General features: G+C 45.7%; 1 protein-coding gene across 1 annotated transcript in view; it reads right to left on the bottom strand.

Moving 5' to 3' along the window:
• The window catches only part of CREB3L2 (cAMP responsive element binding protein 3 like 2), a 114914-nt gene extending 101541 nt beyond the window's left edge, over positions 1-13373 (bottom strand). The window contains exon 1 of the mRNA XM_041002509.1: positions 12789-13373. Coding sequence (XP_040858443.1) covers positions 12789-12890 — 102 coding nt within the window. The 5' untranslated portion in view covers positions 12891-13373. The remainder of the gene's footprint in view (positions 1-12788) is intronic.
• Between the last annotated feature and the right edge of the window lie 1749 nt (positions 13374-15122).

Below are 15122 nucleotides of genomic sequence, written 5' to 3'. Positions count from 1 at the left end.
GCAGAGCCCCGTGAAGGTACTGCAAGCAAAGTTCAACCTGCGTGCGGCTGCACATTTTCCTTGATGCCACAATCATTCATTTCAATGTTCCTTCCACACAATCATATTCTTATTACAAAACCATGTGTCCTCACCTGCCCCTGTTACTATTTCATCTGAAGCTGGAGCCAATTAACTTGGGCTTTCTTTCTTCATTTTTCTATTCTGTGAATATTGCTTCTGTCCCTCCTTTTGAGCATTCAGTGAATCCACCTGATACTTTCTTGGCAGAAGGATAGAAAGAAAGGAAAGGACTCCAACCATGTGGTCACTTGGCAAATTCTAATACTCTTATAATTACAATGAATCATTGGGCCATCTTCTTGCATATCCTCAACTCTAAGACCCACAAGTGACACAGATACAAAGTCCTTCTCGCTACCTGGAAAAATAATGGATAGTGGATAATGGAATTATCCATAGATAATGGAGTTAGAAAGAAGACTGAAGAAGGGAGGGCTCATCAAACTATGCGAGAAGTAGGAAGAACTGCTATATATAATATGTAGCTATTTATTTATTCATTCACTCATTTTCATATCTATTTTTTTTTTCTCTTTTCCTGCACTTCGGCAACGTTTTGTCTCATGTGAACACAAGCATCCAGTTCTGAGACAGGAGGCCAGATACCACGCAGACAGGTAAGTACCACAGGGAATGCTGTGAGCTAACTCACATCTCAGGCTTGAAGCTCCCAGCCGTCAGCTGAAGAGCACTCAGCCTTTATCTGGACATCTCTGCAGAAAATCTCTGTTCTTTGAGATCCTGTAATGGACTTTTCTGGAATTTGATCCACTTTTTCTATAGATTCTTCCCAAGTTTTATTGGCAGTTTTCTCTTCCCCTACTCCTTTGGAGTTCCATCATTCTCAAACTCCTCTAATTCTGGCCTTTCTGAATTATCTAATACAGGCTACAGGTTCCACTTATCTCCTACCAGACTGCTAACGCTCCCACGTACATCACCAGTCTAGATCTTTTTCTAAAACTCCAGACCCAAGTCTCCAACTGCCTTTTAGATGCAGCTCCTGAATATTCCAGAAACAGAAGCACTATGTTTGGCACTGAATTCATTATCTTCCCCACCACTCATTCACTCTCCATAGATTCTTATCTTAGGTCAACAGGAATGTTATCAATTTAGCCTGTTTGTTAGTGAGAGAGCAGGAAGTCCCCAATATTACTCTGTCACGCCCTATGATCTTGCAGTCCCCAAGTCCAGCTTCCAATCCTCTTTTGCATCTAGTTACTCTCCTGTGCTCAGAGCCTAGGGGGATCTCAGTTTAAGTCATGGATAAAAAGGCCCACAAGCAAGTCACCTATCATCAAGTCTGCCCCCCATCCATCCTTTACAACCATTGGCTTCTTTTCTAAAACATGTGTCTGCTCTTGCTCCTCTTATCAAAAATCGTCCATTTTCCTTTCTATAAAAGAATGTCCAATATTCATAGAACATGCAAATTTTTTCATAATCTCACTGCGCCAAACTCCCTAGATAGCAGCTTACTCTTAAACTACCTACAGTACATTGGGAGTCCCCAAACTACATGACTTCCTATAGACTTACTCGGTACCTACTGCTCCCACTGACTGTGGAACTCCTACTTACACTTCAGCAGCCACTGCAAACAGCACCCTTCCAAGAAGTGTGCTCCAAAGGCATCATCCTCTTCAGATCCATCTTTCTCTGCACTTTGCTAGAGAATGTTCTAGCACACCATAAATGCAAAACATATAGCAAGTATTCAATGGCTAACAATGTACTGATTCGTCTACGTATCTTCCTTTTCACCCCACTGAGTCAAGAGTGTATATCCTCCTGCCTAGAACATACAACAAAGTGGAGGAAGGATCAGCGGTGAGAGATGTTTCCCCCAGAATGCACCAACAGGAAATGAGGGGAAGGAGCTAATGGCTGAACCTTTAAAACAAAGTGATTGGTAACCTTGGATTTCGATTTTTGATACCACTGGCCAGTGAGAAGGCATTTTCCTCATAAATCCCATTTCCTCCAAGCTTTCTAAAAACACCAGCCTATCAGTTGGAATCTTGCGAGCTCTTTCTCAGCCAAAAGGAATTTCCCTTTAAACAAAAACTATTCAGACATTTCCAAGATATGAAACGTTAAAAACCAGGATTTTCCACTCAGACAACCAGGAAACTGCAGGCTTCCCCACGCCCCCCAGACTCCCCTTATTTGCCAAGAAGTCTGAAAAAGATTCTTTTTCCCTGATATATAAAAAAAAAAGTCTACTTCTACCTCTGTGCCTCTGCTTTTTCAATCTTTATTTTGTCTGGATTTTTCTTATGCAAAATTTGGAGCGAGAAAACAGAGAGTGTAAAATGAGAAAGCACACCTGCCAACTGAGCCATTCTAAATGAAATACATAATCAACTAATATTGTTGCTGTTTTAAATAACAGTTTTTCAACCATGGGAAACTAGCAATGGTAGGCGCAAGATTCATGAGGACATAATAGAAATGGGACTTTGGGACCATGTAAAACAAATGTAGAATTTTACAGTTGGTTAAACGGGAGACCTGGAATAGGAAGTAAATTGTATTTCCATGAGTTTACACATCAAAATGCTTTATCCTGCAGAGAAAAAGTCTCTTTCTGGAACTACCATGTACAGTTCTTAACAAGAAGCAAGCATAGACATCTGGGTGGTCCAGAATAACCCATCTCAACTAGTGAAAAAACAAACAAACAAAAAAAAACAAAGCTCTTCAGTCATATGTCAGGAGAACTTAAATAAACTGCACCAGTTTAGAGCAACTCGAAAGCAGGCAATTCAATATAACCCGACTAACCTAGACCAACAGCAGTTATAAACACCAGAATACACAGTGCGTGACCTAAATAAAATCTGACTTTCACGATGACCTTCCCACACAGCTGAGAAAAATAGAAATGCCTCCTCAGAACACTACAAGGACATCCTCCAAACTATAAGCAAAACAAAAAAAAAAAAAACCACAATCTAGCCAAAACACAGCCTGAATCGAAAGGGTGACACTGACTACAGAAACAGCTGTGCCCCAGCAATGACCCAGCAGCGCCTGAAGGTTTGCCCTAGGGAAAACTGAGTCACTAAATATTCCCCTAGATAAATGGGGTGCAGAGAGAGAGAGCAGATCAAAGAGCCCAGAGGTTCTTCCTAGGTAGAGTAGGACAGCAGGAAGATGAGGGCGGATCAAGCCAGACCTTTCCGCAAGGAAGATGCATCCCTAAGCGGTATTCCAAACATTCCCTGCTTTCCCTCAGTCGCAAATGCAGAAATTCCAAGGCAGAGTCGAGGGCAGTGGAGGGAGAAAAGAGACAGGCAGCCGCTGAACACTCTCACGTCGACCAGGTGGTAAGGAAACCAAGCAAGGAAGGGGAAGTAAGCCCGCCAGGGTTACGGAAGCCAGAGCACAAACAAGTTATGTGACAACCTCATCGTCAGTGTTGCCAGATATTTCCATGAAACCAGGCAGACAGGGCAGAGCAATGTGTGGGACCCAGCAGTCAGGGAGAGTTTGGGGGACCCATCACCCACAGGAGGAATCAGAGCACAGATATCCTGGAACGGTGAGCCACCGGGGGCCATCGCTCTTGACCTTGCAGCAGTAAACAAAAGGGGAAAAAATGAGCAAGAAGGAGCATCTGGCAGGCATGTGTTCAAGGCAGAGAGCCCTGTGTTTATAACAGAAGGTAGAGGCTGGGGACAGAGGGAATAAAGATGCATGAGAGAAAATAATTACAGGATCAACCACTTCCTGAATGATGTCAGACTCCCATGGTTGCAACACCTCAGCCTTAAAGAGGAGACATTTGACTTGAGAAACAGGATGAAACAATGTGTCTCTGAAGGGTCAGGCAGTCATGTGTGAAGAAGGGTGACCGCCAGGTGCCAGCACTGTGGCACAGCAGACTCAGCGGCTGCCTACTACAGGACCTTTGGGCCAGCCATTTGGAGAAGCCTGGATGATCCTCGGGGCTCCTAGTTTCAGTGTGGACTAGGAGCCGTTGCCTTTGCTGCCATTTGGGGAGTGGGCCAGTGGATACATGATTCTCTTTCTCTGTCTTCATCACTCTGCCTTTCAAACAAATGATTCTTACTACTTTTTTTTTAAAGAGCAACATCCAAATAGCTGAAGTAACATGCACAGGGTCACCCAAGGACCAGCCAAGTCAACCTGGTTTGAAAGCCCACCCTTTGTACAATGTTGCCTCAAGTCCATTCCCCGGAAAAGGCTGGACCGTTATCCACCCACCTACTCTCATCATTCCTTCAAAGAAAAAAGAAGAAATTTGACACTGGATGACATATGTCACTATCATACTAAATTTACAAATTTATAAAAGCATTTAAAATAATCAATTGTTTTTAAAATATATTAACAAAAGAGGAAAAAGACCACCCAACCCGTTTGCCAGGATTTCCTCATACTGCTAATTAAATAGAAGCAATTAATACGTAGTAGCATCCTGCACTTGACTAAGCACCATGGGGGTACAGAAAAGATTAATGTCACCTGTTCTCAAGGGATAAAATGGAGCACAACTTCTCTTGTGCTTCACAGATAAACTACACGGTTCAATCCAGAGAAAAATCAAGGCCGTTTAGAACTTCATTTGATGGATGGCTAAATGGCTCGATTGGCTAGTCCTCCGCCTCTAAGCACTGATATTCCATATGGGTGCTGGTTGGTTGCCCTGGCTGCCCCGCTTGCCATCCAGCTCTCTGCTTGTGGCCTGGGAAAGCAGTCAAGGACCGCCCAAAGCCTTGGGACTTTGCACCCACCTGGGAAACTCGGAAGAAGCTCCTGGCTTCTGGCTTTGGATCGGCTCTGCTCCGACCATTAAGACCATTTGGGGAGTGGATGGAAAATCTTTCTGTGTCTGTTTCTTTCTGTGAATCTGCTCTTCCAATAAAATGAATAAATCTTAAAAAAAAAAAAAAGAAAGAAAGGAAAAACTTCATTTGGAAGAACCAGAGAGCTTCAGATGGTGGGTTTCAGTATTTACTTCCAATTCTGCAAGCAATAGGAGACAGAGCCACTACTTCCCCATCCACAAACTCACTTGCAGCAGTTCAGATGCCTGACTACCATAAACTTCAACCCTACCAGATGCCAAGGGTCATTTCCCCTATGAGAACAGCAGAACATCAGAGTCAGGCTGGGCTGCGGCAGGCAGTTCAAGCTGCAAGCAGGCATAAGGGGCCTCATCAGTGCTTGAAGAGCCAGCCATTTTCAGTTGGAAAAATAGCTTCTTTGAAAGGTGGCATTTGGCTTTCTGCCTACTGTGGACCTCAAACAGAACAAGTCATTCTTGTCTTGCGTTGCAAGCATGAGTACAGGCTCAGCCAGCTACCCCCAGCCCTGGTATTTGACCTGAAAGGCAAGAGTCCAGATAATACAATTTATTCTGTATGTCGTGGTTAGCGAGTCAGGACAGAGTCAGGTTGCAGCCTTTACTCTGCCTTTACCTCCATGAACAGCTCCTGCTTGCTTCGCAGGGAGGCTATTTCCCTTTTTATTAATATCCTTTTTGGGTACTGGGCAGCACAGCTAATTAATGTTCTTGGAAGTGTGCAAGTGGCATAGTACTTGGGTTTGCTCTTTTAGCTCACACAGCTAATTACTGTGGATTTTACACAACCTTTTATAGTTCTGTGAGAAAACAAACATACCTTTGTTAAACAAGCACACCTTTTGACTAGGAAAAAATGGTTAACTCAGGCTGTTTCACTAATGCTCATGCAAGTTGAGTCTCCGACACCTCTTCCCTCCCCAGTGATTAATCTAAGCTAATTATGGAAGGCGCAGTCCACTCACCCCTCACATTGGTTTAGAAATGATCATATGCCCCAATCTTTATCAATAAAACTCTTTAAAAAAAATCATCTGGTGGGTTACTGAGAAAAATTTCTTTCATCAAAAAGAGAAGGTGGGGAAGATGGGACCCAAGGGAGAGGTGCCCTTTTTTCTATCCCTGGAAGATGTCAATTTGAATGTAACACCTGCAGCTCATGTCATCACGCCTCCAACCTGAAGATGAACATTGCACACAGATGGAACCAAGGCCATGAGGAAATTGAAAGTTCTGAGTCAGCCAAAAAAAAAACAGCCAGAGTTTTAGGCCTCTTGCAACACAACATGATAGTTTACCTATGAAAATAAACTCATCTGAACCGGTTTGTAATTACTGGCAGCTAGAAACGCTGTAATTAACCCAATTATCAATGGAAATGCAAGGCTTTGTTTCTCCAGCGTGAGCAATATCAGAGCAGAACTCCCTGTTTCCACAGAACATTATTTTTCATGATTCTTTCCAGAAGGAGGACAAATACAAAACTGCCCTTTCACCTCCCAGGATGGGAGGCCCATGTCACCGTGTCACCTGTGTGAACACTAAGAACAACTCCAAAGACAATAAAACCTTGGGCCAAGGACTCTCCACCAAGACAGCTGACATCAGAGATGACAAAGCAGCGAGACAGGATCAGGGCTGCCTTATCCCTAAAGGCCACGGCGATGGAGGAATAGAGGGGGTGACCTGTGTTCCGCGAGTCTTCCTCCCCTCTTGACTATCTGTTTTCCCAGATTCTCCCTTTGAGATTTTCCCTTTTGCACCAAAGTAATCACTGTTAAATATAAATGCCCATTTGGGATAATACACGAAACTTAATGGATAGTTGAATTTTTTGTGGAGGGCCTTGAAGACTTAAGTCGGATTTCACAATTTTATCTTTTGCTAGAACTCACTCCATTGATTCGTCTGGCCTCCAAAGGGGTCAGTGACCATAAGCAATGACATTCTCAGCCAAAGAGAACCCAGGGTCCCCTTCTGGACCTTAGGTAGAGACCAGCAGTAGGAGCTGAAACCAACAAAGATTCAACCCAAGGGTTCAGTAGGCCACTGAAACCATTGTAGCATCCTGGGTCCACCTGGAGGAAGAGGAAAGCAGCCTGGTTCGATGGTCAGCCAACGCCTCTGCATCAGTGCAAGCTGCAGAGGCCATACAGCCTTCCCAGCTGGATGTCAGGTGGTTGCATATCCCCTAACTCCCTGCCTGTGAACCACTGTCTCTAATTAGTCACGTCACCGTAAGATCCAAGCAGAAACGAATTCTGGGTAGTGTAACTACCAAATAATTGTAAAGAATGGGTTTTATAGGAATACAGTGGTATCAGTTCCCATAGTATGCTGTAAAAAGGATATGATCTCTTAAAATATTGATAAAATATTTTCTAAATGGCTGCATTGAAGCATCAGAGATGGTTACCAATGAGATTCATTATTCAAGTTTCCTCTCAATCTCTTTTCTTTACAGACTCCTCCAACTAAGCATGCTTTTTAAAAAAAATAAATAAATAAGGATTTATTTGTTTTGATTGGAGAGGCAGATTGACAAAGAAAAGGAGAAATAGAGAAAGGTCTTCCATCTGCTGGTTTACTCCCCAAACAGCCACAATGGCCAGAGCTGAGCCTATCCAAAGCCAGGAGCCAGCACGAAGAGAGACTGGAAGTGGAGCAGCTGGGACACAAACCAGATCCCTGTGGAAAGCACCTCAATATAACACACAGAAGGTATTGTACTTATATCTCTTTCTCCCTCTCTAAATCTCTAGGTTCCCAAGTCCCCTTTCCAGAAGTAATCAGTTTCCATTTCCTGAATGTTCTTCCAGACATTGTCCCTATAGAAAAAATAAACTACAGATCTATTTGCTCTTTGTGCAAGAATCTGCACATGCATACACACGCACACAGCGTGATAGTCTGACGAGCCCCGCGTCCAGGCTTCACTTTTCACTCTTTTATGTCTGACATCTTTTCTGAAACTGCATTTAGCCTTTGTTTGAAACAACTTCTTCAGTGAATTACTCAGTGAATTAAAACAATATTCCATCCTCTTTACCCAAACTATTTTTTTAAAGACTTATTTTTATTGGAAAGGCATATTTCTAGAGAGAAGAGGAGACAGAAAAATCTTCCATCTGCTGGTTCAATCTCCAAATGACTGCAACAGCCAAAGCTGAGCTGATCTGAAGTCAGGACCTAAGAACTTCCCCCACGGTCTTCCACTTGGGTGCAGGGTCCCAAGTCTTTGGCCCATACTCTGCTACTTGCCCAGGCAACAGGGAAGGAGCTGAATGGCAAGGTGGATTAACCAGGATGGGAAACAGTGTCCACACAGGATGCCGGTGCTTGCAGGAGGAAACAGCTCAGAGCTTTACTAATTCAGTTTCCAAGGAGCATGTTCATATTCACTAACCACGTGCGTCATTATTTTATAGTAAGGACCTGTTTCCTGAAGGTCCCTGTCCTGAACCAAGAAGCCACTTTAACCAACCAATGAGAAAAGCATGGCTCCTGACAGCTCCCAGGGGGCTCCTGAAAAACATCACGATCCCAGCCTCAGAGATTTAAAAAAAAATTATTCTAGCTTTTTAAAACAGCTTATTTGACAGGTTTGCTAAAGCACAGAGTCAGCACTAAAGCATGTGATAACTAAATCCCTATTTCAAGTGAGGAGGGTGATCACGGGGGACGGGCCGAGGCTGCCACACCTCGGACATCAGCTGCTCTGAGACTCAGCTGTTTCGGGGCCCCATCACCCTCTTCCAAACTCTCCACTGGTTCCTATAAGTCAGGATTCCTCCTTCATACAAGATGGGCGAGAATTCTGGCTTTGAATCTTGGGACCCTGTATCCAGGTGGAAGACCCAGAAAAAGCTGTCAGCTCCTGGCTTCGGATTGGCTCAACTCCAGCCATTGTAGTTCAACTGATGGAAGATCTTTCTGTCAGTTTGCCTTTCCAATAAAAACAAGTAAATCTTTTTTAGAAAGATTTATTTTATTTATTTTTTATTGGAAAGTCAGATATACAGAGAGAAGAAAGACAGAAAAGAAAATCTTCGGTCCATTGATTCACTCCCTAAACTGCACTGATCCAAAACCAGGAGGCGGGAGCCTCTTCCGAGTCTCCCACGCGGGTGCAGGGTCCCAAGGCTTTGGGCCATCCTCGACTGCTTTCCCAGGCCACAGGCAAGGAGCTGGATGGGAAGCAAGGCTGCTGGGATTAGAACCAGTGCAAATCCTGGTGTTCAAGGCAAGGACGTTAGTCACGAGGCTTCTGTGCCAGGCCCAAAACAAATTTATTTTTCAAAAACCAAATTCTGGCTTTGGAAACAGGCAGATTTGGGTTTGAGCCTTGATTTTTGCCACTAGTTAGCTAGGAGACCCTAGTTAAGGCGCTCAAAATTATTAAGCCTTGGTTTTCTTACATAAAATTGGAGTAATAAAGATGACTCTTAGACTGAATTGAAGAGGTTAAATTCTAATTCTGGTACCAGCGTTGTGGCATGGTGGGTTAAGTTACCACCGGTGACATCAGCATCCCATACGAGAGCTGGTTGTAGTTCTAGTTGCTCCACTTCCAATCCAGCTCCCTGTTAATGTGCCTGGGAAAAGCATTCCTAGGCTCCCGCCACCCACGTGGCAGACAAGGATGGAGTTCCAGGCTCCCAGTTACAGCCTAGTGTAATGCAACTATTTAGGGAGTGACCCAATGGGTAAAATCGATCTCTCACTATTTTTCTCCCCTCTTGCTTAGCAACTTGGCCCCTCAAATAAATAAAAATCTTTAAAAAGAACAAAAATATCACACTTTTTATAAAACGCTAAACATAATATCTTATAGCAGCACCAGCTAAATAATCCTTGGGACTCAATCAAAAATGAAAATATGAGGCTCTTCCATTTAAAAGTAAGAATTCCAAGGTAAGAGTAACACATCCAACCAAACGTGAGCTCGATGGGTGCGCCCAGTGAGCAGGAGTGTGCAGGCAATGACTCTAGCCAGGAGCAAATGTTGAACAGTTAGTAACTTCATCATCTCTTACCACCTTCTCAACATCTATGTGTACCCCACCACCCCTGCAGGCTCTGTTCTCCATGTCAAAGGCCCAACCTACAATACCTGGAAAGTTTCATTGCGTTGGAGTGGCACAGCACACTAACCCTCTGCCCTGTGATGCCGGTATTCCATATGGGTGCCAGTTCATGTCCCAGCTGCTCCACTTCCGATCTTGATCCCTGCTTATGGCCTGGGAAAGCAGCAGAGGATGGCCCAAAGCCTTTAGGATGCTGTAGCCCAGAAGAAGCTCAGCTCAGCTCTGGCCATTGCAACCATTTGGGGCATGGATGCCAATGGATAGAAGTGTTTCTCTCTCTCTCTCTCTCTCTCATTCTCTCTCTCCTTCAAATAAAAATAAGTAAATCTTAAAAAACAAATGTTTCACTGGATCATTCCACAAACAGGCCTCACCGTCTCAGATGTAAGCCGCATTTACACAGAAAAGAATACACCCCAAAATGGGTGCTCTCACACACAAGATGTTGCTTTAGGCATAAGCCTTTGCTCTGGCTCTCAGTCTGTTAACACCCTCACTTCTTTGAAATCTTTGTTCAGGGTGGGCGTCTGGCCTAGTTGTTAGGAAACTAAGATGTCTGCACTCACATTAGGGTACCTGAGTTTAATTCCTGACTCCTGACTCTAGCTATTACAAATCTTGAAAGCCAGCAGGTACAGCAGGCACTTCACTTCAACCCTCCCTTGGCCATCGCAGCCCCATTTTCTATGGAAAGACTACCATGATGACGGAATTCAATACCACATTTTGCCCTTCTTCCATCTTGTAGTCTCTAGCCCCTCTTTATCCTGTTTGACTTTGATGTTTTCCATTGCTCTTATTTTGCATGATGTGTCACATCATGTACTTCTTCATTCTATTTCCCAGTTACTGTTCATTTTCTCCTGCACACACATACACAAGAAAATAAACTGGAAGTCAGGCAATTTTGTCTGCCTTTGTCCTTTTATGTATGCCTACTGTTTGGCAGATGGAAATATGTGATAAATACTAATTGAAAGAACAAAGAATGTTCTTGAGTGAATGCATACTCAGGCCACTGTGTTTCCATATGGAAATTCAACAGGAGGTCAGGCCATCCCACATTACAGACCAGTGGAAATAATAACTCTGCAACTGGATCCCCAGCAGCAAAGCTCTCTGCTTTCACATCTCTGCCAGACTCCCCTTATTTCCAAGTAATCAAATCCAATCTATGCTACTAAACCCAATCCCCTCTCTCACCACTTATTCATATACACAGTTTGTTGCAATGATGAGTGGCATTTTATTGAGAGTGCTGTTCAGAAATGAGGCACATCACTCCATGGGGAACATCACACTTATTATTCTAAAACAGGATTAGGAGGAAAATGTCGTATGCAACTACTTTATCACACGATCATAGAGAAAATAAACTACTAATATCAAGAGAAGCAACAGTTGATATTCCTAAACCATGTATAAGGACACTAGAGCCAGCCCACACTGTCCTTCGTGGAGGCAATGCCACCGTCCCAGGTGGCATCTCTGATTCTGCCTGTCAGCTCACACATGCAAGCAAGCCATGGGAGCCACGAAGGGCAAGGCCAACACCTGTTTCTAATTCATTCCACCAACTCAAAGACCACCCAAAGCCATGACATGACAACTGCTCTTTGAGACACCTTCACAGCAAATGAACCACACATTTAGGAACACCAGAAGAGCTGCCCCTCCTTACGTACATGGCTAAAAGGTAGCCAATTTCAGTAGAAACAGCTGAAGGCCAACGTGCTCCAAGTTCTTTACCCAGGACAGAAAGTGCATTGGTGCATTTAATTCAAGTGTAGCCCGAGCCTCCTGGGCACAGGCTCCCTGGGCAAAACCGCAGGCTCACACGCAACACCTGGCTTTTGCCCTTCATGAACCATCACTCCCTCCAAGCCCTCCACTCTGTACTTTTAAAACAAGCCACCCCCAACCACGGTACACGCACGCACACACACACTCTGGTGGGAGTTAGCAAAGAGGCTCTCATCACTTTTCCCAAAATAACGTCAGCTAGAGGCAAATGCCAGAGAGGTGGAGCCTGCAGGCCATTTTGCAAAAGTTTCAAATATCCTGGTACTGACCCCATTAAAAGAACCTTGAAAGGGAATAAGCCAAGGCTCTCTTTTCTCACTTGCGTGTTTCTCTCTCTCTCTCTCTCTCTCTCTCTCTCTCTCTCTCAAGACTTCACAGAGGCATATGGCTGAACGCGGCACAGAGGAGCCGGTGAGCTGTCCATGCTTCCCCAGAGCCTTCCTCAAATATGCAGCTACCTCACATTTTCCACACTCCCCTGCTGGTCTGACCTCCTAAGCCAGGGAAAGCTGACTTCTTTGGGTGCACAATTCAAGAAACCACATGAGGCAGCCTGCCTCCTCACAGGCAGAAAGCTTTTCAATACACAGTACTTAAAAAAAAAAAAAGTTTTCAATGTAAATAAGAGAGCAAAAGAAGGAGAGACACTATGAAACGGATGAAAGTGCTGCATTGTCTAGTCCAGTATTTAACAGCCTTCCCACAAAAACCAACGACACGACATTCGCCACACAAACCCCTCCGCCTGCATTACAGGACTCTTAGCAATCCGAAAGGATATGACAGATAAGAAATAGGCTGAGGATGGGGCAGGTACAAATCGCTCCAGGAACACAAAGCGTTATTATCCTTAGGGAAAGTTGAAGGGCCACTGCCAGGCTTGCTTGGCTTCGACAGAAAAGCTACTACACCAGGAGAGGACCTGCGGACCTCTACCCCCCACCCCGCCCCCCAAACTCCCCTCCCGGCTCCCAGGTCCCGGGGTGCCGGGCGCTCACCGTGTGGTACATGAGGGCCTCGCTGTCCCCGGGCTCTGACAGCTCGCTCAGCTTGCGGTCCCACTGCAGGACGCTCTGCTCCCCGCTCTCCAGCACCTCCATGGTGGTCGGAATCGCGCAGGGCCGAGGATGCTGAGGGCGGGCGGGGAGAGGGGCAGGGCCGCCTGGCACCCGCAGGATCCCGCTCCCTCGGGGCGTGTGTGTGTGTGTGTGTGTGTGTCCCTGACGCGCCGAGGCAGGAACACCTTCACTCCGGCGCCTCAGCGGCAAGCCGCCCAGGGCCCCCGACCCGCGTCCTCCCGGACCTGAGAGACTCTCGGGGGAACACAGAGCGCCCGGGAATCGGGCGGGAGGCCGCAGGAGCTAAAACAGGACGTGTATGCAGAGGAGAGACAGGAGATGAACTCCCATCCCAAGAAAACTACTTCGCGATAAGCCCCCGGCTCCACGACTGCTCCAGACACAAACTTTGAGACTCGCCTGGGCTTCTCAGCTTTGCTTCAGCACCCAGCTGCGACCCCACCTCCTTCCAGAGCAGTGACCAATCGGATGCCGGTTTTGTCCGCAGGATCCAATCAGAAGTCTTTCTCTGCTCTCTTTCCCGCCCACCAAGCAGGGCCAGAGGGAAGAGTCGGCCTAGTCTTTGGAATGTGGGAGGGGAGCGCCTTTGGCGTCAGGGGGGAACTGCTCCTCCGTGACTACGCCCTGCAGTGGGCGGTTTGCTCCAGCGGACCAATGGACTGCTTGGGTCTAGGAATGACAGACTGCTGGACAGACCAATGAAGAAGGAGAATCTGGGCGTACAGCCAATCAAATAGCGACAAGAATACATTTTATGAAAAAGGGAGGGTGCGCTCAGCCTGTAGGCTGGGGCTCCCCAGAAGGTGGCCGGCGCGCAGAGGGCAGCAGGAGCTGTGGTATCACACGCCTCGCTGGAAAAGTGGGGAGCAGACTATTCCCCAGGAGCTTCATTTACTTGGGTCTCTAGAGGATTTTTTTTTGTTGTTAATGAATTACACATGATACACAAGTATTTCCTGACGCATAAATTGGTTTGGGGGCAATTTTTAATCAGTTCACCCACTTTTCTTCTTCTTCTGTCACGCTGTGCTTGCTGTTGGACATGCTTCTGGACGGGCCGGACTAGTTCTGGCACTTTCATTAATCAACATTGATGTGGGTAAGTGATGTATTTGTGCAGATCCTAGACCAACCAGCGAGCTGCCCTGCTAGTTCATAAAGCTCTTATTGCAACGCAAGTGTGAGGCAATAAAAAAATAAACAAATGTGTAACGCAGTATCAGGAAAGTGGTCATTACAATAAAGGTCGCGGAGGAGGGCGGGACTGGCGTGCTATGTGAAACGTTGGTCAGAGTGGGTGACGCTCGAACAGGGCCCTAAGAGAAAGGAGACTGGGGGAGGAGCTGCTGCTTGGATGGGCTCCAGGGTGTCCAGTGTAGCTGAACGCCAGGGCCAGGTCACCACACCTGTTTAGATTACGGAGGCAGTGACCTATTCTAAAGTTAATTTCCTCAAACAACTTGAGTTTTCTTCCTCTTTATTGTCTCCGCCTTTTAAGGAAATAGCTCTTGAATATATAGTTTGTCCATCTTAAATATAAAAAACCTTTGAGACTTCGGTCTAGATGTTTGTTATAACAGCGCCTTCAGCTATTAACGTCTTGCTTTGTCTGTTTGGCAAGTGTTTTGTGGTGGGTGGGACCAGTCACACAATGTCTTACAATTCTTTTTTTTTTTTTAAGATTTATTTATTTTTATTGCAAAGTCAGATATACGGAGAGGAGGAGAGACAGAGAGAAAGATCTTCTGTCCAATGATTCACTCCCCAAGCAGCAGCAACAGCTGGAGCTGAGCAGATCCAAAACCAGGAACCTGGAGCCTCTTCTGGGTGCAGGGTCCCAAGGCTTTGGGCCATCCTCGACTGCTTTCCCAGGCTGCAAGCAGGAAGCTGGATGGGAAAGCAGGGCCGCCGGGATTAGAACTGGTGTCCATATGGGATCCCAGTGCATTCAAGGCGAGGAGTTTCAGCCACTAAGCTACCGTGTTGGGCCCAATGTCTTACAATTCTACATGTCTTTTAGCAGCAGTGAATGCCACAATCCACTCCATTTGTCTTTCACAGCCATTAGCAGGAGTTAGATTCAAAAGTGGAGCAGTCTGGAAACAACCAGCTGGTACCCTTTTGGAAATGCCGGTGCTGCAGGCAGTGGCTTTACCTGCGGTGCCACAGCACCTGCCCCGTTTTGCACTCAATACTGTCCCAGGCTTGGCCATGGGCAGATCACGTTCTGAGACAGCTACCAAGGCCAGAGCA

This window comes from Ochotona curzoniae, unplaced genomic scaffold, assembly GCF_017591425.1.
Source record: "Ochotona curzoniae isolate NIBS_2020 unplaced genomic scaffold, NIBS_Ocur_1.0 scaffold_2476, whole genome shotgun sequence".
Lineage (NCBI taxonomy): Eukaryota > Metazoa > Chordata > Mammalia > Lagomorpha > Ochotonidae > Ochotona > Ochotona curzoniae.
The sequence above is the reverse complement of the archived record's forward strand: the minus strand, read 5'-3'. Positions and strand labels throughout refer to the sequence as shown.